Source organism: Misgurnus anguillicaudatus, chromosome 3 (genome assembly GCF_027580225.2).
Source record: "Misgurnus anguillicaudatus chromosome 3, ASM2758022v2, whole genome shotgun sequence".
In the NCBI taxonomy this organism is placed as follows: Eukaryota; Metazoa; Chordata; class Actinopteri; order Cypriniformes; family Cobitidae; genus Misgurnus; species Misgurnus anguillicaudatus.
The window spans coordinates 34,734,499-34,756,900 of NC_073339.2; the positions used below are offsets into that span (position 1 = coordinate 34,734,499).

A 22,402-nucleotide genomic window follows, 5' to 3' on the forward strand; every position below is an offset into this window, starting at 1 on the left:
ATGTTATTACCTTAACTAAGAATTGTTGATACATCCCTCTATCTTCTGTGTGCGTGCACGTAAGCGCTGGAGCACGCTGCGACACTTCGATAGCATTTAGCTTAGCCCCATTCATTCAATGGTAAAAAAAAGTGCTATTACGCCATAAAATATAGTTCCTCTTTTAAATCCGCGTAGAAAAGTGCTACGTTTTATTTTGTACCACCAAACTTGCTCGTATAACTACTCGCCTTAAATAAGAAAAACGTTGATGTGTTTGGTCACTTCTTACTTTATCTCTAAATGTTACCATTAAATGAATAGGGCTAAGCTAAATGCTATCGAAGCGTCGCAGCGCGCTCCAGCGCTTACGTGCACACACACAGATGATAGAGGGATGTATCAACAATTCTTAGTTAAGGTAATAACATATTTTAATATTGAAAATGAGAAGACTATTCCTTTAATGCCAGAATAAAAGTTCAAATGTTTTAATTAATGTCCGTGTAAAGTTGATATTAAATGTGTATACAGTTTGTCACACCTTAGAAAATTGATATATTAACTCATTCCCCACCAGCCATTTTTTTTTAAGTTGCCCCCCAGCATTTTTTTGTGAAAATTTTCTTCTAAAAAAAATATATATATAAACATACAAATATATCAAATGAAAGAACAGACAAAACGGGGATTTTTTTTTCATCCCATCTATATTTTTTGTCTCTGCTTATAAACTCTTAAATATGGGTATTTTTCTTTAAAAAAAAAAAAACTTTAAAACATACACAGAGTAAATAACATTCTGACTTCAGTTTTTTCATAAACTGGGTAAGTGGTACCGTTAATCGCGGTATTGCAGATTAACATAAAAATTCATCAGGAAATTTTTTTTATGCAAATGTTTTCTTTTAATTGAGATAACTCGTCAATGGCGGGGAAAGAGTTAAACACCCAGCTAAATTTGATTGATTAAAAAAACCACAAGTAAATATAGACAGTTTCAGCAGTAACAACATAAACGCTTTCGTGGTCAACACATAACTTCCGGTAAACTCCGCTAAGAAAAAGTAACAACAAAGTACTTTAAACGTAGGTTATTTATATAACAAGCCAAATAAACATGTAGATTACCTTGGAAACCAAAACATTCTTTATTTTCGACAAGGTATTTGTTCAGATTAGTACGGAAGCCGAGAGAGACCATGCACTTTTATTATTTTTGCTTGCTTGTTTTCTCATGATCTCGACATAACAAAAGTTGCATTCTTGAGATGTGATTTAAGCTTACGTGTACTCGATAGTGATGGGAGAAACGAAGCTTTTCGAAGCGTCGAATCAATTGAACCAATTGCTTCGAAAATTGATTCAGTTTTTCGAAGCAGTTCGAAACACCACACACGCTGGCGACCCCTGCTGGTCAAAATAGTGTAAAGCAGATATGGCCAAACATTTTACACCTTTTTTTCTACAAAATAATAGCAAGATTTTTATTAAAATATGTTAAAAAAAATTATTTAACTTAAGACATAGTTAAAAGTGTATTATGTGTTTTAAGTTTTATTTAGGGCAAACAAATCATTAAAACTAACTACCCTTTTAATTATGCACATTTTTGTCATTAAATCTGTCTATAAACAATAAATAGACAAAATGGCAGCATTATTAGTCAGAAGGATAAATGTTTTATGAACTTTTATAATAAAACTGGCCCGAGTTCACCGAAACATATTAGACACTGGTCATGTGATCAACTCCCCCTAGTGGTGAACAATCGGATTTTCGAAACGTTTCGAAACAGTTGTGACGGAATGAAGCCTCGTTTACTAAAATCACGTGACTTGGGCCAGTTTGAAACACGCTCCGAACCACTGATTCGAAACAAAATATTCGTAAATGTTTCGAAGCCTCATGAAGCAGTGCTTCGAAAACGACCATCACTAGTACTCGATAGAACATGTTGTTTTGTTTGTAAACAGCAAAAACATATTTTGCTAAATTAGTATGGATGAACAAATGAGATTTTACTTGGATCAGAGATTCGCTCAAGCTGAAATAGATTTGTCAATATTTACAATTTTACAGTGGTGAATTTATGGACCGTCTTTAAGTTACTCAATACACGTTTCTACTTTTAACAGCATTAAATGGAATGACTGAAAGTCAATAAACAGTCACAAAACAAACGTGTTTATGTGGTTGTCAGCTATAATGCACACTTTTTAGATTGTTGATATTTATTTAAATAAACTGTTAAATACTATTGAAGATAGAAACGTGTACAGTATTACTTTAGAGATGGTCCCTAAATTCACGAACATGAACGTCCAACTTTATTTATATATTAAGTCTATCTACACATTAGTGTGGTAACGGCGAAGACCCCAACTCGTATACATTAGCAGTCCACTTCAAAATAGACTAAATATTATGAACAGGAAATTACATTATGACATTTGGATTATCATGGCAGGATAACGAGATCGTTTTCTCAAGATCATGAGAAAATTAAGTCGTGATCACAAGAAAACAAGCAAGCAAAAATAATAATAGTGCATGTCCTCTCTCTGCTTCGGTAGTTTAGCAACTAGTCAAACCATTAAAAAAGCTGAAACCGGAAGTAAAGTTCGGACCAGACGTTTATCGCATCACCACACGTGCGTCCGACAGAACATACAGGCAGAATTCTCTGCTCTCAAGCGCTGAGGGCGTGTCCACTGTCTGCACTGAAACCACACCAAAGCTGCTGTCTCTCTCAACTTTCAAATACCGCTACAACCTGAATGGATACTTGCAATTAGGGGCGGGGCTAAAACATGGGTTGAACACAAAAATGTGGAAAAACTGTTTAACGCTGTTTGAATTGAACTTTCCCTTAGGGATAGGATTTGAGCACTTTGGCAAAGACAAATATTATCAGGAAATAATTACCATTCCTTGAATGTCAGTGTCTTTTTTCAGTAGAAATTACAGTATTACTGGGTATTACTGGCAACTAGCTGCCAGTAACTTACTGTAGATTTTACATTTATGTTATTTACTGGCAACAGTTTGTTCAAAGTTAAATGAACATGAAACATTTTGAGTCTTTATCTTTTACAGTAAGTTACTGGCAACCAGCTGCATAATTACAGTTATTTTTTTACAGTGTATTAGTGCAGTGTTTCATGTTTTGATTAAGTACAGCAAAGCTAATTCTAAACGTCAGTGTTTCTGGTTTTTGTTTTTCAGGGTAGAGAACATGCTCGAAGATCTATTCTGCTAGACAGTGATACATACATGTCCTACTACTATAGTGATGCTCGGACGATGTATGAGGTTTTCTTACGAGGACTGAGAGTGTCTAGTATGTGCTAATTAAAGTAAATACTCAAACCAACCAACATTTGTATTCATAAGTACAAAAGTATAAAACACCTTTTCATTCTCATTTTACAGATAATGGTCCTTGCCTAGGATCACGGAACTCAAATAAGCCATATAAATGGCTGTCTTATAAAGAGGTATATATTCTGCTTTTTCTCCCTTTTAAACTAACCATGGTATTTGGTCTATTGATTACAGTTTTACTATACAGTAACCATGGTTTATCAATCCGAAGTAGGCGAAAAGTAGTAAGCAGGCCGAATAGTGTCCAAATGTTCACAGTATTCCAGTAGGCGAAAGGTACCTGGATGACCTACTACTTCCAGCAAGATTTTGGAGTGTGCATTCAAAGGACGCGCCCGGGAGAGGAATCACTCAACAAATAAGAAGACAGACAGGAATTGTGATTAGAGATGCACCGATATATTAGCGAATAATCAATATTGGTCAATAAAAGCACTTTTTACACTATCGGCTATCAGCTAATAGTTTAAAAACAGCAGCTAGTCATGGTCGATATATCCTGTCAATCAAAAGAGAACAGGAAATGCAATGTATTTGAGCTCTGTGTATAGAAAATGTAAGGAAACATCACTAGTTTTGATGTATAATATTAATAGTCGTTATATGAATGAATAACATTTAGAAAATGTAATCTTCAGAATTCAGTTTATGCTAGATAATATAACCACCAAGCTATTGGTATCTGCAGATATCAGTCAGAATAGTTTGACTTGTGGAAAAAATGTCAGATCGGTGCATCTCTAATCGTCATGATACTCTCTAGAACGTACTGTCATAGTATGGGGTATCGGATGCAAGGCATGGTTATTTTCTGGTAACCTTGGTTTACTGTAACTATAGTAACCATATATTTTTAAATATAGTAAAACCATGGTTATTTTTGTAAGTGTAAATACAAAAGCACTTTTAAAATGTTTTACAAAACTAGTCCAGCCACTCTATTATTGTTTAAGTTATGCTTTGCATTTGTAAGTAATGTATTTGTGTATGATATTTGTACTGCAGGTAGCAGACAGGGCCGAGTTCATAGGCTCTGCGTTCCTCCATAGAGGTCACAGCAAATCAGAAGACAAATACATCGGGATCTTTGCACAGAACAGACCAGAAGTAACCACATGTTAAAAAGATTCCCATATTAGAGCTATTAAATATTGTAAAGAAAGTGTTTTTTAATATAATCCTTATTTATTTATTTTTTGTCTACCCTAATTGCATAACATAGTGTATGTATGTGTTTTTGTAGTGGACAATTTCAGAACTAGCGTGTTATACATATTCTCTGGTGGCAGTTCCTCTGTATGACACTTTGGGCACAGAGGCTATCAGCTACATTATTGACAAAGGTGAGAGAAGACACATGTACATTATTTGTTACAAATTATTATTTATAATCATATTTTAAGTAATAAAATATTTACTAATGTCTATACTTTGACATTTTAAAGGAATAGTTAACCCAAATGTGAAAATTCTCTCATAATTTTACCAAATGTATATTACTTCCCTTCTTTAGCTGAACAGAAACAATTTCATATTAAAACTTTTATATGGGCATCAACATGGCAAAGGTCTAGTAAGCAAATACTTCAATTATTAAAGTAATTCAGATAACATGTTTAAAAATGATACATTTATGAGAGGAAAAGATTAATATTTTGAACTTATTTAGTGATGCAATGATCCCAATGCACAGACTGATTTACGAGCTAGTGAACTAATGAGACACACGGAGCGTGATTCAAAACAGCGCGTTCGTGTGTGTGTCCAGGTCCGTGTGTGGGTGCAGTTTCTCCATTCAGAGATGAGCCTGTTTAGAGGACCTCCATTCACTAGGTGGCGGAATAATACGAAAGGTGAAGCGGTTACAGTGCTGTTATCAGCACAATATCGCATAGCTCTTAGCCAATCAGATTCGAGAACCAGAAAGAACTGTTGTATAACATTCAATATGTTTTGTTTAATTAAAAGTTGAGTTTTTGAACAGTGTTTTGTCATAAAGTTTCTTTGGGGGGCCGCGAAGGAATGCGCCATACACAAGGGGGGCCGCACGCAAAAAAAGTTTGAGAACTACTGATCTACAGTAATCGCGATCACAAAAGCTCTTAAATGTCCAGTGTGTAGATTAGCGGCATCTAGTGGTCAGATTGTGAATTGCAACCAACGGCTCAGTCCGCAGCTCACCCCTCCCATTCGAAACGCATAGAGAAGCAACGATAGCCGCCACAGGACAAACACATCATTGTGTGAGACAACAAAGTGACAAAACACGCTCTATAGAGCAGTTTGTACATTTAGGGCTACTTAGAAACATGACGGCACAAAATGGTGAATTTCACGTAAGGGGAACTGCAATGTATGGAGATAAAAATGACTCATTCCAAAATAATAAAAACAATACAGTTAATTTTTTTATGTCTTTATACACCACTGGTAATATAATTAACGTATATTATAATGCTTTTCTGTCAATAGATCCTTTTAAAAGTTACACAATGCACCTTTAAATTTTCAACATACTTTGTTCTTTTTAGGTTTTCAAATTTGTATTTGAATTCCGTTTTTACTATACAAATCAAAATGTGTACTGTAAGTGCATGTTTATTTGTAGAATTTTGACATTTTACAAAGCAGGGAGGACATGTTGTGTTGGTATGATGAAATACATTGTGGGTAACAGAGCTGTTTTTCCAGCAAGCATCTCCACTGTGATCTGTGACATGGCCGATAGAGCTCGTCTCATCCTGAGCTGTGTGTCTGGACGAAAGCATAGTGTCACATCTATAGTGATCGTGGAGGACTTTGACAGTGAGCTGACTGCCCAGGCACAACAGATTGGCATTGAAATCCTGAGTCTGAAAGAGCTGGAGGTTTGAATCCAGACACTGCTAAATTGATTCCTGTTTATATTGAATTGGTACTGTGCTAAAGAAAGTCTTTCTCTTTACAGGCTATTGGCAAAACCAATCATAAGACACCTATTGTGAGTAAAACTGAGCACTATATTGATCATTACGATGAATGGATGCTGTAGTGAGTTTTTTGGTTCTTTTAATTCTAGCATCCTAAACCAGAAGATTTGGCTCTGATTTGCTTCACCAGTGGAACTACAGGTTAGTGTTTATGTAAATATGGTAATTCTCTCTCTATATCTCTCTCGCTCCCCATCTACCTCCCCTTCTACTTATGGACAATAAATGAAAAGCTCAGATGCAATAGCCACTAAACACCCCCTTTGTCCAAAAATCATATAATGATATTGATGCGTATTATACGTTCATCAAATACCGGTTTCTTGGCAGAATCTTTTAAACGGCACGTAAATTTCCTTGTATGCACGGAAGACGAATGTGAGTACTTGGACCTGAATACAACACAAATGTGGCAGTCACATGCATCACAGGGTCCCCTAATGTGTGGTTCAGTTTTTTAACATTTTAAATTTTGACTTTCATCAATTGCAGCGTTTCGGTCTTCTATATCTATGATTTTACAGCTGTTAAGCATGAAAAAGTGGATTTTTTTAGAAGTGGAGGTTTTTGCCAAAAAGCTTGCACTTAGAGGGTTTTGCAGCGAAAGACAGTCATATTTGTTAAAGGAAAACACCACCGTTTTCAAAATTTTACTATGTTCTTACCTCAACTTAGATTAATTTATAAATATCTATCTTTTTTCAATGTGTGCACTTTTAATCTCTGTACAGCGCTTCGTGAATGTGTTAGCATTTAGCCTAGCCCAATTCATTCCTATGGCTCCAAACAAAAGTTTTTTTTGTGCCACCATACTTACTCGTGTAACTACTCATGTAATAGTCTTTAAATAAGGAAAACATGGAAGTGTTTGGTGGCTTCTAAATTCATCCCTGTTTGAAGCCATAGGAATGAAAGGGGCTAGGCTAAATGCTAACACATTCACGAGGCGCTGTACAAAGATTAAAAGTGCACGCATTGAAAAAAGATTGGTATGTATTAATTCATCTAAGTTGAGGTAAGAACATAGTAAAATATTGAAAAACTGCGCTATTTTACTTTAAATACAAATGAAATAACTAATGTGACATTTGTGAAAATAAGGCATAATAAGCATAAGAGCCTGATTGAAAATGCTCATTTACAAGAAAACCTGTCAGACACACTTGGAGGGTTTTTGCATCTGAACTTTTCAAATGTTTTGAATTTCTTTTCCACTAGGAAATCCAAAGGGAGCAATGATCACTCACGAAAACGTTGTTTCTAATTGTTCTGCATTCATTAAAGTGACACAGGTAAGCCAAGAGAATGTCTGTGTGAGCATCAGTGAACACCCCTGACCACTTGGTAAGTTTCACGTCTTTGTAAATGAAAGTTTAATGCATTTTAAAAAGGATTGTTCCTGTGCACCTATACAGCCATTGTAGAGGTGGGAGGTGATACAATAAACACCCCAAAATTCTCGGGCCAGCATCATATGTCCAAATTTCAGTCAAAACCGTTCTATTTTATCATAAACAATCTGAAAACAGAGCTTTGTAAAATAAGTGTAAAATACCGAACTTGTCCTTAAGCAAGTTATGCTAATTTATGCAAGCATGTTTCTCTTCATGTGCCTCAGTTCATGTTTAAGTGTTTTCTTACTTTATGGTCAAGTGCAACTTTCTCTCTCTCTCTCTCTTCTCTCTCTCTCTCTCTCTCTGTTATATTTGCACCATCTTGTGTCTCATTTGCTGTTGTAAATGTCTGTATGCTGTTCTGTTTCCTGTGTCTGTGTGGTTAGGAGTTGGTGAAGCTTACTCCTCGTGATGTTATCTTCTCCTTCTTACCGATAGCACATATGTTTGAGAGAGTAATGGAGGTACACACTGTTTCTCACTGTGCGTGTGTGTGTTTTACAGGTACATTGCATGCTTAACCATACAGACATTCACATCTCTTACCTACCACTAGCACACATGTTTGAGAGAGTGGTTGAGGTATGTATTACACAAGCATCATGAAACTTTTTAATCTTTTGTACCATTTGTTTATTACTAACACATTTTTTTAACATTGCAACTCAAATAATAAACACCTTTGAACCGAATAACAAATATAAGAGTTTCATATTTCTGTTTAAACCCGTTTGGAATGACTTGCCTTGTTAACTTCCATTATACTTTAAGCACATTACTGTAAACGCAGCTTTGTTACAGGCAATGTCAGCTTATTTTCTGTGTTGACACAGCGTATACTGTAATGCACATTTACAATCTACCTATGCAAATATAAATCTTACATACCCATATGAGTGTGCTCGTGTATATAGGGTGTGCTTCTGGTCCACGGGGCGAGGATAGGATATTTTCAGGGTGATATTCGCCTGCTGATGGATGATTTAAAGACCCTTAAGCCCACTGTGTTTCCTGTAGTGCCTAGACTACTCAACCGTATGTTTGATAAGGTAATTGACTTTATTTATACTTCTATATTGACTATATTTTAAATAACACAGTGGGCTTCATGTTGGTATGTGTTTTGTGCAGATCTTTAGTCAGGCCAACACTCCTCTTAAAAGATGGCTGTTGGATTTTGCCACCAGCAGGAAAGAGGCGGAGATGAGGAGTGGAGTCATGAGGAAGGACAGCATGTGGGATAAGCTCATCTTTAGTAAAGTACAGGTAATCAGAAAAAAATTTACCTAGAAAAAACACACACTATTGTACAAAACCTTTAGGCAAATGAACACACTTTTTATATAAAAAAGTTATTTTTTTAAAGGTGCAATGTGTACATTTTAGACGGATTTATTGATAGAAACGCAATCTTGTATACATAACTATGTTTTCAGTGGTGTAAAAAGACCTTACATAATGAGCTGAATCGTTTTTATTAACTTAGAATGACCTGCTTTATGTACATACACCGCCAGTCTCCTTACGGCAGTGTGCGTTTCGTCACTTTGTAGGCCCTGCCCCAAATGGTGCACTTCATGTGGACTTTCGTTCTCGTGGCGTTAAATTGTGCGTGCTTGCATAGTATAGGAGTCCGTAGTGTCCCATCCGTCATTTTTATACTCTGAAGTGTGCTCATCAGCGCCTCCTTTGCACCCTTGATGCGGGCTTCGCACACTTTACCAACTCAGAAGTCCTTGCGAAAGAGCAATCAGACGACAGAAGGGAGGAGTTCACACTGATGGGCAACTTCTCTTCCTATTTCCATCGTGACGTCTGTCCCAAAATACGTTTTTGGGGTGCCCACGTGGATTAGCGTCAAGGATCCCTAATGTCTGCACTACATGATGTCATCAAAGTGTGGACTCTGAGGAAGTCCGTAAGTCCAGATTGTGCCATTTGGGACAGGTCCGTTCTCTCAGACGATGACATGTTTGTCCTGTGATGGCTACCGTAGCTTCCCTGTGTGCTTCGAAAGGGAGGCATGAGCTGTGGACTGAGCCAGTGGTTGCAATTCACAACCTCACCACTAGATGCTGCAAAAATCTACAGATTGCACCTTTAAAGGATTAGTCAATTTTCTTAAAAAAATCCAGATAATTTACTCACCACCGTGTAATCCAAAATGTTGATGTATTTCTTTGTTCAGTCGAGAAGAAATTATGTTTTTTGAGGAAAAGATGCCAGGATTTTTCTCATTTTAAAGGACTTTAATGGACCCCAACACTTAAAACAGTTGTGGTTTAAAATTGCATATTTTTTATTTTTCTTGCCAAAAATTACAATCGTTTCGCTAGATAAGACCCTTATGCCTCGTTTGAGATCGTTTAGAGTCCTTTGAAACTGCAATTTTAAACAGGTAAGTGTTGGGGTCCATTAAAATGAGAAAAATCCTGGAATGTTTTCCTCAAAAAACATAATTTCTTCTCGACTAAACATAGAAAGACATCAACATTTTGGACGACATGGTGGTGAGTAAATTATCTGGATTTTTTAAAGAAAATTGACTAATCCTTTAAGTTATTATCTTATGTTAATTGTAATTAAAAACAGAGAAATAAACCAAATATATGTGTTATCTATGTGATCCTGTCTGTGATATCCAGGTTTAACTCTCATATCATCTCATTCTCATTGATTTCACTTTTCTTTTACAATTTCCTTCGGTGCCGCAGGTGAATCTCATTTATAACTTCTCTGTCTTGTGGCCTGTCTGTGGTCATACTATGAGGGAATATGTTACTTGCGAAAGTTATTTATGGTTTAACTACAGACAAAATAAAAAAACTTTGCTACTATATAGTTTAACCATGGCATTTGTAGTAACTACTTACAAATGGTTATCAATATGCCAAAAACACATTGTTACTACACTTACTATAAAAAACCATGTTTCATTTTTCGTAAATATCTTCGCTTTTCTCTTTTTACATATCAGTGGAGAATCTATGAAGACTATAGCTTCCTTATAATTTCCTCCAAAACAGACTTACTACATTTGTATTCATCTTTTTGCCAGTGTGTATTGGCTGAGGGAAAGTGATACAAATGTATGTGTCTCCCCCTGCAGGCCAGTCTGGGTGGGCGCATAAGGCTGATGATCACAGGAGCTGCTCCAGTATCTCCTACCGTCCTCAACTTCCTGCGAGCAGCACTGGGCTGTCAGGTACACACACTTCTTTACAAATTAATTAATTAATATTCCCTTTTTTTGACACAGCAGTTTATTATTTTGGTTGTAATGGTTGTGTTTTAGTTTTATGAAGGTTATGGTCAGACAGAGTGTACTGCGGGATGCACTTTATCACTTCCTGGAGACTGGACAGCAGGTAAGACAAAGACTCTGGACATCAGATACATTTACTGTAATGAATAGTCGCATGCAAATAACGTTTTTGCAATCTCTGTATTTAGGTCATGTGGGGGCACCGTTGCCCTGTAACTTTGTAAAGCTTGTGGATGTGGCTGAAATGAATTATTTTGCAGCAAATGGAGAAGGAGAGGTATGTCAAGAGTTAAAATATTTAATCTTTTATATTCCTGGTTAAGTACAAATTCACAAATTTTGGGATGTAAATTGGAGAATCAACCTTTGTGATATTTGAAACAAATGCTGTTTCAGAGCTTAGCTTGGTTTAAATCAGAAGAATTCACTTTATAATTGATTGTTTTAGGAGTGGAACAGTGTACATCTCAGTTGATTGGTTTATTCAATTCAATTCAATTTTATTTATATAGCGCTTTTCACAATTTGGTAATTGTATCAAAGCAGCTTTACATAATAGATGCAGTGAAAAGCACAGAAAATCGACAGATAGCACAACATAATAAACGATAGCACAAGCAGTTAAATTTGCTACGGCTATAAATCAATATTATAAACAAACGTATTACTAATGTAACGTATAGAAGTTAAGCCCGAAAAGGCTGCCTCCCCGGGTTGAAAAACCCCCTAGGAGAAAAAAACCCCGGAATTTTAGCCGGGGAAGTAAAAAAAGTCATATCTTTGTTTCTCTGTCCTCCACAGGTGTGTGTGAAAGGATCAAATGTGTTTCTGGGTTACCTGAAAGACCCAGAGAAAACATCAGAGGTCATAGATAAAGATGGGTGGCTGCACACTGGAGACATTGGAAAATGGCTTCCGGTAACTTCTACATCTTCTCTCTTGACTTTTGTTTTTATATACTTATTTATTCTGCCATTGCAAGTAACAAGTAACCTTGGGCCCTATTTTAACGATCTAAGCGCATCGTCTAAAGCGCACAGCGCACCATCTAAATGGGCGTGTCCGAATCCACAATATCATCAAAACATTATTTACAAGTATGTAAGAAAAGGTTTGTACTGTAAAAATACTTTATTTGTAACAAACAGGAGATAAAGAATTTACAAACGGCTCTCTGCACCTTTCAGCACTTGGACAGCGTCAGTTTTTTTTAAGCATTACTTAAAAATGTTTCTCATCTCACCATATCCACAGGTACAGAGTCATCATATACAATAAATCCGTGAGGTAGCATTTAAAAAACAGATGCATTTGTTTAAAGCAAAGCATTTATTTACTTATCAGGCTGCAGGTGAAGCAGCTCTTTGTGCCCTTTAACGTCTCATAATCTGTCCTCATTTATGTCCAAGAGACTAAATAATAATCTTTTACATTCAATCCTTTAATCTTCATATTTAAAAAGGTTTTTGTGCTGCTGCACATCAATGTATGTGTTAAGGAAACCCGCGTTGTCGTTCCATTTATAGGCGCATATTACTAACACGCTCTTCAAATAACAAAAAACATATTGCGCCATTGACTTTAGACTTTAAAGCAGGTTTTTGTTGGTCAATGACGTAGTCTATTTTAGTTGCCTCAACATAGCAACGCGCCAACAATGTGCCTGAACACACCTCGTTTCTACTTCAGAACGCCCATGGGTGCAAAAATGGACGCAAATGCATTTGCTATTTAAACAACGTGGCGCTAAACGTAAAAATTACCATTGCGCAGGGTGGAAACTAGCAAAAGACACTTGCGTCGCGCATTGCACTGCATTGCGCCGGATGTAAGAGAGAGCCCCTTGTGTTTGATTCAGGGAATTGGCTGAATTTCAAATCAATCTGACATCAACCTAGATCAACAAACAACATTTAGCTAAACTGCACTCTAAATGAAAACAACATTGGTTTGACATTTCTAAAAAAACTGATATGATCAATGGGAAATATTATTTTGATCACACTTCCTCATTGTCCAGATCATGTTTGACAGAACTTAAATGGACACTCAACTTTTTTTGAAAATATGGTCATTTTTCAGTTCCCCTAGAGTTAAACCTTTAATTTTTACCATTTTGGAATCCACTCGGCCGATCTCCGGGTCTGGCGGTACCACTTCAGGGCTCCCACGTGTTTTGGAGAACTTGGAATTCCTAGAAATTGAATGAGTAATTTTCCAGTGCTGAAAAACACATGGAAAATAAAAGAAAAAAGAAATTGTACTGGAAAATCTTGAAGTTGTCCTGGATTTTAAAAAGCATTCTTATTTAAAGGGATAGTTATCATAAAACTCCTGTCTTCATTTACATTTAACAATTTTGCAGATGCTTTTTTCTACAGCAACCTACAATTCGTATGCACTGGGCAGCTATCACATCAAAGCAAACAGTGGTAAAGTCCAGGTCGAACTGGATGTGCACGAATGTTCGAATATTTATTTCTGAAAAATAATCATTCGAAAATTAAAAATACTATTCCATTATCCGTATTTTTAATGAGAAAAGAAAACTGTGTGACAAGGGTTAAGCCTTTATTAGAATTGTCTGTCTTATTTAACTCTTTTTTTACTTCATATCTAATGACGTATAATATACAGAATATAAAAAATATCATATGTAGGCTAAATCTTTGTATTTTTTTTAAATTTGTATGTGTTCCTAAATCTTTGTTCACTAACATCTCAAGCTATAGTTCAAATATCTGCCAAATGCGTATTAAATACACACAGCGGCCTGCAAAGAACGCATTATATACTTGGTGAGCATCAGAATTCAATAACATTACTTAATTACATAAAAATTAATACAATGTAAAATGTAATATTAAATGTAATATTTAACTTTTAAGTATAACCATAACCAATTGGAGCGGTTTTTGTGCAGTAATCAGCAAGATTAGTAAATATCTTCCGCAGATGATGGTCAAGTAATAAACAGGACAACAAGCACTTTGTTTTTAGAATCTCAAGAGTCAGCATTAAAGTATCAAACCATTTGCTTGATTTATTATAAGATATTCTTGTCAGATCAGGTTTGTTACAGAGAGTTGGCAGCGTTTTTTATCCGTAGGCTTGTTCTGGCTAAGAAACAGACTTTCAGTAAATAGGCTTATATGCAAATTTTTCTTATCAAGAAAATGAAATAAACAAGAGAATTATATACCACATACTGTCAGTTTACATCAATATTATATTCTCTATATAGTTTGTTTGTGTTGAAACTATTCAATGATAATTATAAGCTTGATGTTAAATTGTGACTTAAAGGTGCAGTGTGTAATTTTTAGAAGGATCTCTTGATAGAAATGCAAAATAATATACAAAACTATATTATCAGGGGTGTATAAAGACCTTTGATAATAAACCGTTAAGTGTTTATTACCTTAAAACGAGACCTTTTATCTACATACACCGGGGGTCCCCTTACATGGAAGTCGCCATTTTGTGCCGCCATTTTTCTACAAAAGCCCTTAACAGACAATTTTTTTACCAAGTTGTCTCCGACGATTACATGTTTCTCTGGTGGGGGCTACTGTAGCTTCTCTTTGTGTTTCAAAAGTGAGGGGGACTAAGCCTAAGTTGCAATTCACAACCTCACCACTAGATGCTGCTAAAATGTACACACTGCACCTTTAATAAAAATGTAAAAAATGACATCTTAACTTAATTTAAATAAATATTCAAATGTTCTCTTTTTATGAGCTCAAATATTAGAATCTGAAAACTACCCATCCCTAGTTGGAACCAGTGACCTTCTGGTTACCAGTCCGACTCTACCTGACCTTCACTGACCTGCAGATTGATCCCAACCTGTATACATTTCTTTGTTCTGCTGAACATGAAGGAAAATATTTGGAAGAATGAGAGTAACCAAACAGATGTATTTATTTATTATATATTATATCAGTAATTATTTTACCTACGATAGCAGTAAAATTAGGTCTGATTGGTTACATAACTGATGACAGAATTTTTGTTATTAATGGACTATCCCCTTAAGAAACAAGCAATAACATTTAGAGTTTAAAAAAGTTCGTAAGCAGAAAGCGCTCTGTGTAGGAATGTCAAGTTGAAATACTATGATTGTAGGCTATCCTGACATAAAATGACCATTGCGAAATTTGGTCCTGGCTCCTAAAACGTTGGTCCTACATCTATACGCTGGTCCTCCGCTGCCAATGACTGTTTTTACAACCAGTGCACCCTGATGATTTTTACTGACTTGGGCCATAGAAAACGGGAATATTTCAATATTTCAGGAATATTGTGACTGTACAAAGTCTTTTTATCAATTATTCCATACATTATTACTGCACTGAGCATTTATATTATATACTGTTTCCGAATGGCACTTTAAAGATTGTTGACAGAAAGAAGCACATCTTCAAACTTGCCCAGGGTGAATACATCGCTCCAGAAAAGATCGAGAACATCTACAACCGCAGTGATCCCGTGGCACAAATATATGTACATGGAGACTCTCTACAGGTGAGAGAATGAGACCAATAAATGTGAGACCTTGTGTTTAGTCAACCTACTTTACACAACAAAGACCTACCAATCCAAGTCATAAGACATACATCATAAACACTGCAATAAATCAGAGCGTGTGCATATACTGTGTAAACCCATACCATACTTTTTCAGGCGTGTTTAGTGGGTATTGTTGTACCTGATCCAGACTTTCTGCCAGGATGGGCGAAGAAAAGGGGTATTGTGGGCTCCTACACAGAAATGTGCAAGAACAAGGTAACACGCGTTTCAATAGGATTTTCGTGGTTTTTTTAGTAATGGTGATGGTTATTAGCAGTGGTGTAGTCTAGATTTTTGTAGTTTTTTCCCCCTCTCAGATGAAGTAATAAACTGGACTGATGATTGTCAAAGTATCGCGGGAGTGATTCAATGCAGACTTTCCGTATGATTTGTCCAATCCATCTCGCGGTACTTTGATGCCATTCACTTGTGGGTTTTTGTAGCGCAACGTGAAGTCAAATACCACCCGTCTGCTTACAGTCACATCGTGCAGTGCCGCATGTAATATATAAAATCTGTCAATTTATAAATGAAAGTTCTTCACCAAACAACGTTTTTTTAAGTGGGTATACGGAAATCTTTGACCTTTCCAGTGGGTATACGGCATATACCTGTGTATCACATAGACTACACCACTGGTTATTAGGTAAATGTTTTGACCAATTTTTAAGTTGCTTTGTTTCAAAGCCTGTGCCAACTGAAAAAATGTCAATGTAAAACATTTATATTAACGTATACCATTAAAGACGCTCTATGACCTCTAGCAGCTAAACTTGGCAGTCTAAATTCAAAATATTGAAGCTATTCTTCGGGTTGCCAGACACGTACACGTGCGCAACTATTGATGGAAAGCATAATTTTATCTGCTAAATTTCACCTTTGCAATGTTTATGTTAATTGCAAATTAAAAACCTGTTTGTGTGGATATTTATACCTCAATCTGCAGCTCATTTCAAAGATCGTCGGGTGTCCCCCGGAATTCAAATTTGTGGTCTTGTTTAAAGCAATACTCCAGCCAAATGATTTACTCAACCTCAAGCAATCTGATATACATTTTTCTGTCTATCTTTCAGATTTTGACTTATTTGACACATTTTGAGTTATTTTAATAAACATCCTTTCTCTTCCAAGCTTTATAGCGATAGAAAACAGGGAACAAAATCTGACTTAAAACACCAAAAAAGTGCATCCATCCTACACAAAAGTAACACAAGGGGTTAATAAAGGTCTTCTGCAGGGAATCAGTGCGATTTTGTAAAAAAAAATATCCAAATTTTAAACTTTATAAACTATAATAACTAGCTTCCGGAAACACCAGCATCTTTACAATTTCCGAGTTTTAGCGGAATGAACGTTGGTTGCCATATTTTGCGCAGTCACTCCTTTAAATCATTTGAGTCCAAGATGGCGTCATTACCAGAAGTTAGTTATAGTTAATGAAGTTTGAAATCTATATATACACTCACTTAAAAGATTATTAGGAATACCTGTTCAATTTATCATTAATGCAATTATGTAATCAACCAATCACATGGCAGTTGCTTCAATGCATTTAGGGATGTGGTCCTGGTCAAGACAATCTCCTGAACTCCAAACTGAATGTCAGAAATGGGAAAGAAATGTGATTTAAGCAATTTTGAGCGTGGCATGGTTGTTGGTGCCAGTCTGAGTATTTCACAGTCTGCTCAGTTACTGTGATTTTCACGCACAACAATTTCTAGGCTTTACAAAGAATGGTGTGAAAAGAGAAAAACATCCAGTATGCTGCAGTCCTGTGGGCGAAAATGTCTTGTTGATGCTAGAGGTCAGAGGAGAATGAGCCGACTGATTCAAGCTGAGCAACTTTGACTGAAATAACCACTCGTTACAACCGAGGTATGCAGCAAAGCATTTGTGAAGCCACAACACGCACAACCTTGAGGCGGATGGGCTACAAGAGCAGAAGACCCCACCGGGTACAACTCATCTCCAATACAAATTTTGCATGAGCTCACCAAAATTGGACAGTTGGAAGTCTGGAAAAATGTTGCCTGGTCTGATGAGTCTCGATTTCTGTTGAGACATTCAGATGGTAGAGTCAGAATTTAGCATAAACAGAATGAGAACATGGATCCATCATGCTTGTTCCCACTGTGCAGGCTTGTGGTGGTGGTGTAATGATGTGGGGGATGTTTTCTTGGCACACTTTTGGCTCCTTTGTGCCAATTGGGCATTGTTTAAATGCCACGGCCTATCTGAGCATTGTTTCTGACCATGTCCATCCCTTTATGACCACCATGTACCCATCCTCTCATGGCTACTTCCAGCAGGATAATCCACCATGTCACAAAGCTTGAATCATTTTAAATTGGTTTCTTGAACATGACAATGAGTTCACTGTACTAAAATGGCCCCCACATTCACCAGATCTCAACCCAAAAGAGCATCTTTGGGATGTGGTGGAACGGGAACTTCTTGCCCTGGATGTGCATCCCACAAATCTCCATCAACTGCAAGATGCTATCCTATCAATATGGGCCAACATCTCTAAAGAATGCTTTCAGCACCTTGTTGAATCAATGCCACACAGAATTAAGGCAGTTCTGAAGGTGAAAGGGGGTCAAACACAATTAGTAGAATTAGTATGGTGTTCCTAATAATCTTTTAGATGAGTGTATAGATTTCAAAAGTGATTACCTGCAGAAGACCTTTATTAACCCCTTGGAGCCATGTGAATTACTTTTTTGAAAGATGGATGCACTTTTTGGGGGGTTTCAAGTCAGAAGATGTTCCCTGATTCATGTTTTCTACCATTTATAAAGTGTGGAAGAGCAAGGACATTAACTAAAATACTCCTAATGTGTTCGTCAGAAAGATGCTGGACATGTATCTCAGATTGCTTAAGGGTGAGTAAATAATTTGGCTGGAGTATGAAATAAATTTATTCAAATATTCTTAAAGAATCTGTTTTGGTGTGTTAAAACAGGAATTAAAAAATGCCATTTTAGAGGATATCATCCGCCTTGGTAAAGAAGCTGGACTGAAATCTTTTGAACAGGTGATATAATCTAATCTGTTGTATCATAAAATAGATATGTAATATTCAATATTGTTATTATTTTGTATGACATTACGATCATCTTGCGTCTTCAATGTAATTTGTATGTATAGGTAAGAGACATCGCTCTACACACAGAGATGTTCAGTGTTCAGAATGGACTTCTCACACCAACACTGAAAGCAAAGAGAACTGAGCTGAGACAACACTTCAGGGATCAGATCGACCAGCTCTATGCCAAAATCAAAATGTGAACGACAAAGACCCCCAGCTACACCGAGAGCAAGAGTTAAACCCATCTCAGATAAAACTAAAACACTCCTGAACTTGCACACTTGATAGCGTACAGGACGGTACACACTGTTGATGTACTCTTGAATTCAATGAAGTACGATTATGATTTTCACCATTTGGTGGCACCACAGTCTTCTATCATAAAAGGTACGGTTGGATCCTGCCAGCAAATCTCAAACATTTCAAGAGCCCTGCAGCTTGATCATGCTGACAATTCAGAAAAACTGGAAATGAACCAATCCAATGCCTTAGGCCAGTGAATGCATTTGTGTGTAATAACCATACCCAGAGCACACCCTAAAGTCTGCTTTTACAATTATGTAAAACAAAAAGACAGCATGGGAACACTGATTTAACTTTTATACCAAAGTGCTTACAAGATTTTAATCATTTGCAGGCATTTCACCCTATTTAAAATGTGAAAGTTTCGAGTTTTGGGTAACTTACCACAGAACTGTACATGAACATTTACTAACATATTTATATGTGGAACACAAACTGGGATGTCCTATAAATGTATTATTTGGATCGCAAAACATCACTGGTTTTTGTTTTATTTGGTAAACCATCCCAGACAGCAGACGACTCCTGATCTGCACCGGATCCGGCCCGGAGTTGCTCTTGTCTGGGATGTGTTTGAGATATTTTTGTCTGTAAATATAAATGATGCCCTACAGTGAAATATTTTTGCTTCTCACCTAGCAGGTTTTGATAGAAATAATAGTGATTTCCTCTGACAGCAAGATCTATATGATGAATTGGTTCTTGTTGATGCTCAAATTCCACTGATAGCACTTTGAAATCGTGAATTGTGCCTCTTTTCTAGTGTGTAAGCCTTGTACATATATCTATTTATGTGTTTTTCATTCTTCATTGTATTCTGGTTTACATAAATTGTGCAAACGGTTCTTTGTAGCATGTGGGTGTTAAAGAAATTAAATGATGGTGTTGTCTTTTACTAGTTTGAGCGGTTTATTCTACTATTTGTTTAGTTATGTCATATTTACAATGACTGCAGTTGGACTTGTATAAAAGTAAATAAGGATGTGTGCATTATGATAATCATCATCTCTACCACATCTTTAAAGGTCACGTTCTTCCTGATCTCATTTCTGAAATCCTAGTTAGTGTGTAATGTTGCGATATATTTTCTTAAACAGGCTTCCTCTTTCAAAGCCTACAGCGAACGGCCGGTTTGGACTACAGTCCTCTACTTCCTGCTTTAATGATGTCAGTAGAACAGTTTTTCGACTTAACTCCGCCCACAGGAATACGTCAGTTGTCAGCTAAGCTGACGGCAAGCTAAGCTGCTATCGAAGCACAACACACTAAACAAACTACACAATCGGAACTCGATACGTATTTCTGAAGGAGGGACTTCATAGAACAAGGAAGACAGCCTGTTTTGAGGACAGTGAAAACAGCGATATACAGTTAAGTAAATTGTGTGAAAAATACCACGTTTTTTACACACGAAACATGAACACATTTTATATTGCGCACTGTAAAAAGAATCAAAGCTTTAAAACACAAAAAGAATGGGACCTTTTAAAGGGTATGTAATATGCAAAATGAACTTTTGCATGGCATTTGAACATAAATGTGTGTTGGCAGTGTGTGAACACAACAACCCTACAATAAAAAAAACCAACTTCCTTTTTATAATCACCATTAAACCAAAGCAGTCTCATTAGACATGCTGTTTTGATTCTCTTGTTAATGTGATGTCACACTGATAAAGCCTTGTCCACAGCTACTGACTGGTTCATTTTACCCAAAAGCTTTGTAGGGTATGCAAACACGTTAAAGCGGGGAAAGATGCTGATATTTCAGGCTGTATTCATGGGAATCTGGGGCCTTGTTTACAAAGTGTGCGTACACACAGATTTGATCGTTAAGTGTGCACGTAAAAATACACAGCAAGTCCAGATTTATAAAAACTGTCTTTGACATGGAAAAACTAGCGCTAGTCAGGGTCTGAGCAGACGTACACACTTTTGCTTGTCCTATTGCTGCAGGTTTTTGGTAATATAAGCCATTCTTGCTGCTTGAAAAGGATATAAACATTGACAGACGCTCTTTTATTGCGTCAATGACATTCATTTGTTTAAAGGCGGACATTTGCTACAGTTCAGGGGCATCATTTATAAAATGCTGCGTAGAAACATGCATTTGATCTTACGATCATTTATTAAAATGCATACGTGTGATTCATAGAACGAACGTACGCACAGAAAATGAGGGTACCCCTTTCTTTCAGATGGGAAATCTATAAATCGCAAATGATATCTTTAAAGGCGGAGTCCATGATGTTTGAAAGCCAATGTTGATATTTGAAATCACCTAAACAAACACGCCCCTACCCCAATAGAATCTGGACCTTCTGTTGATAGACCCGCCCCACACATACGCAACCCGGCATTTGATTTGATTTGATTGGCTATAAGTGTGTTTTGGTAGTCGGCCCGTCTCCTTTTCCAACGCGTTTTTCAAACATCGTGGACTCCGCCTTTAACTTGTGCGCAGCTGAGCAGTTTCAGATCTCCGCCTTTAAAGGATTAGTCCATTTTCTTAAAAAAATCCAGATAATTTACTCGCCACCATGTCATCCAAAATGTTGATGTCTTTCTTTGTTCAGTCCAGAATAAATTATGTTTTTTGAGGAAAACATTCCAGGATTTTTCTCATTTTAATGGACTTTAATGGACCCCAACACTTAACAGTTTTAATGCAGTTTAAAATGGCATAAGGGTCTTATCTAGCAAAACGATTGTCATTTTTGGCAAGAAAAATAAAAAATATACCGGCGCGACCTCACGCTATACGTCATCACGTCAAGAGGTCACGGATGATGTAGCGGAACTTTGCCTCAGTGTTTACAAATGTGGAGAAAGTGGACCGTTCTGACATTGTTGTATGTCAAATGATACAAATTAATGTCTTTGTGTCAGTTTATTGTTTTAAATAGTCCGCAAATGTGCGTTTCATATATGTAACACATGACCTTTTCACGGCATTACGCAATTACGAAGTTGTGGTTTAAAAGTGCATATTTTTTATTTTTCTTGCCAAAAATGACAATCGCTTTGCTAGATAAGACCCTTATGCCTCGTTTGGGATCATTTACAGTCCTTTGAAACTCTGTTGAAACTGCCATTTTAAACTGCATTAAAACTGTTAAATTGGGGTCCATTAAAGTCCATTAAAATGAGAAAAATCCTGGAATGTTTTCCTCAAAAAACATAATTTCTTCTCGACTAAACAAAGAAAGACATCAACAGTTTGGATGACATGGTGGTGAGTAAATTATCTGGATTTTTTTTTTTTTTAAGAAAATTGACTAATCCTTTAAATGCTGGCTAATTAATGTCATAAAAGAGTGTCTGTCAATGTTTAAACCCTTTTTCGAGCAGCAAGAATGGCTTATTTTCCAAAAACCTGCAGCAATCGGACAAGCAAAAGTGCGTACGTCTGCTCAGACCCGGATGTTGTGCTAAGTACTTTT

At 36.6% G+C, this 22,402-nt stretch overlaps 1 protein-coding gene across 3 annotated transcripts in view; it reads left to right on the top strand.

Moving 5' to 3' along the window:
• acsl1a (acyl-CoA synthetase long chain family member 1a) overlaps nt 1-19,855 on the top strand; it is a 35,495-nt gene extending 15,640 nt beyond the window's left edge. For 2 of the 3 annotated variants that reach the window (XM_073865490.1, XM_073865480.1), the window contains exons 3-21: nt 3,213-3,322; nt 3,415-3,479; nt 4,372-4,473; nt 4,610-4,709; nt 6,058-6,233; nt 6,314-6,346; nt 6,425-6,476; nt 7,554-7,627; nt 8,116-8,193; nt 8,644-8,778; nt 8,861-8,995; nt 10,839-10,934; nt 11,025-11,097; nt 11,183-11,271; nt 11,796-11,907; nt 15,373-15,521; nt 15,681-15,782; nt 18,532-18,603; nt 18,717-19,855. In XM_073865490.1, the coding sequence (XP_073721591.1) occupies nt 3,213-3,322; nt 3,415-3,479; nt 4,372-4,473; nt 4,610-4,709; nt 6,058-6,233; nt 6,314-6,346; nt 6,425-6,476; nt 7,554-7,627; nt 8,116-8,193; nt 8,644-8,778; nt 8,861-8,995; nt 10,839-10,934; nt 11,025-11,097; nt 11,183-11,271; nt 11,796-11,907; nt 15,373-15,521; nt 15,681-15,782; nt 18,532-18,603; nt 18,717-18,857 (1,894 nt within the window). In that variant the 3' untranslated portion in view covers nt 18,858-19,855. Of the gene's footprint in view, nt 1-3,212; nt 3,323-3,414; nt 3,480-4,371; nt 4,474-4,609; nt 4,710-6,057; nt 6,234-6,313; nt 6,347-6,424; nt 6,477-7,553; nt 7,628-8,115; nt 8,194-8,233; nt 8,312-8,643; nt 8,779-8,860; nt 8,996-10,838; nt 10,935-11,024; nt 11,098-11,182; nt 11,272-11,795; nt 11,908-15,372; nt 15,522-15,680; nt 15,783-18,531; nt 18,604-18,716 lie in introns of all 3 variants that reach the window. The other variant, XM_073865487.1, reaches the window with a different exon arrangement.
• Nucleotides 19,856-22,402: the final 2,547 nt, after the last annotated feature.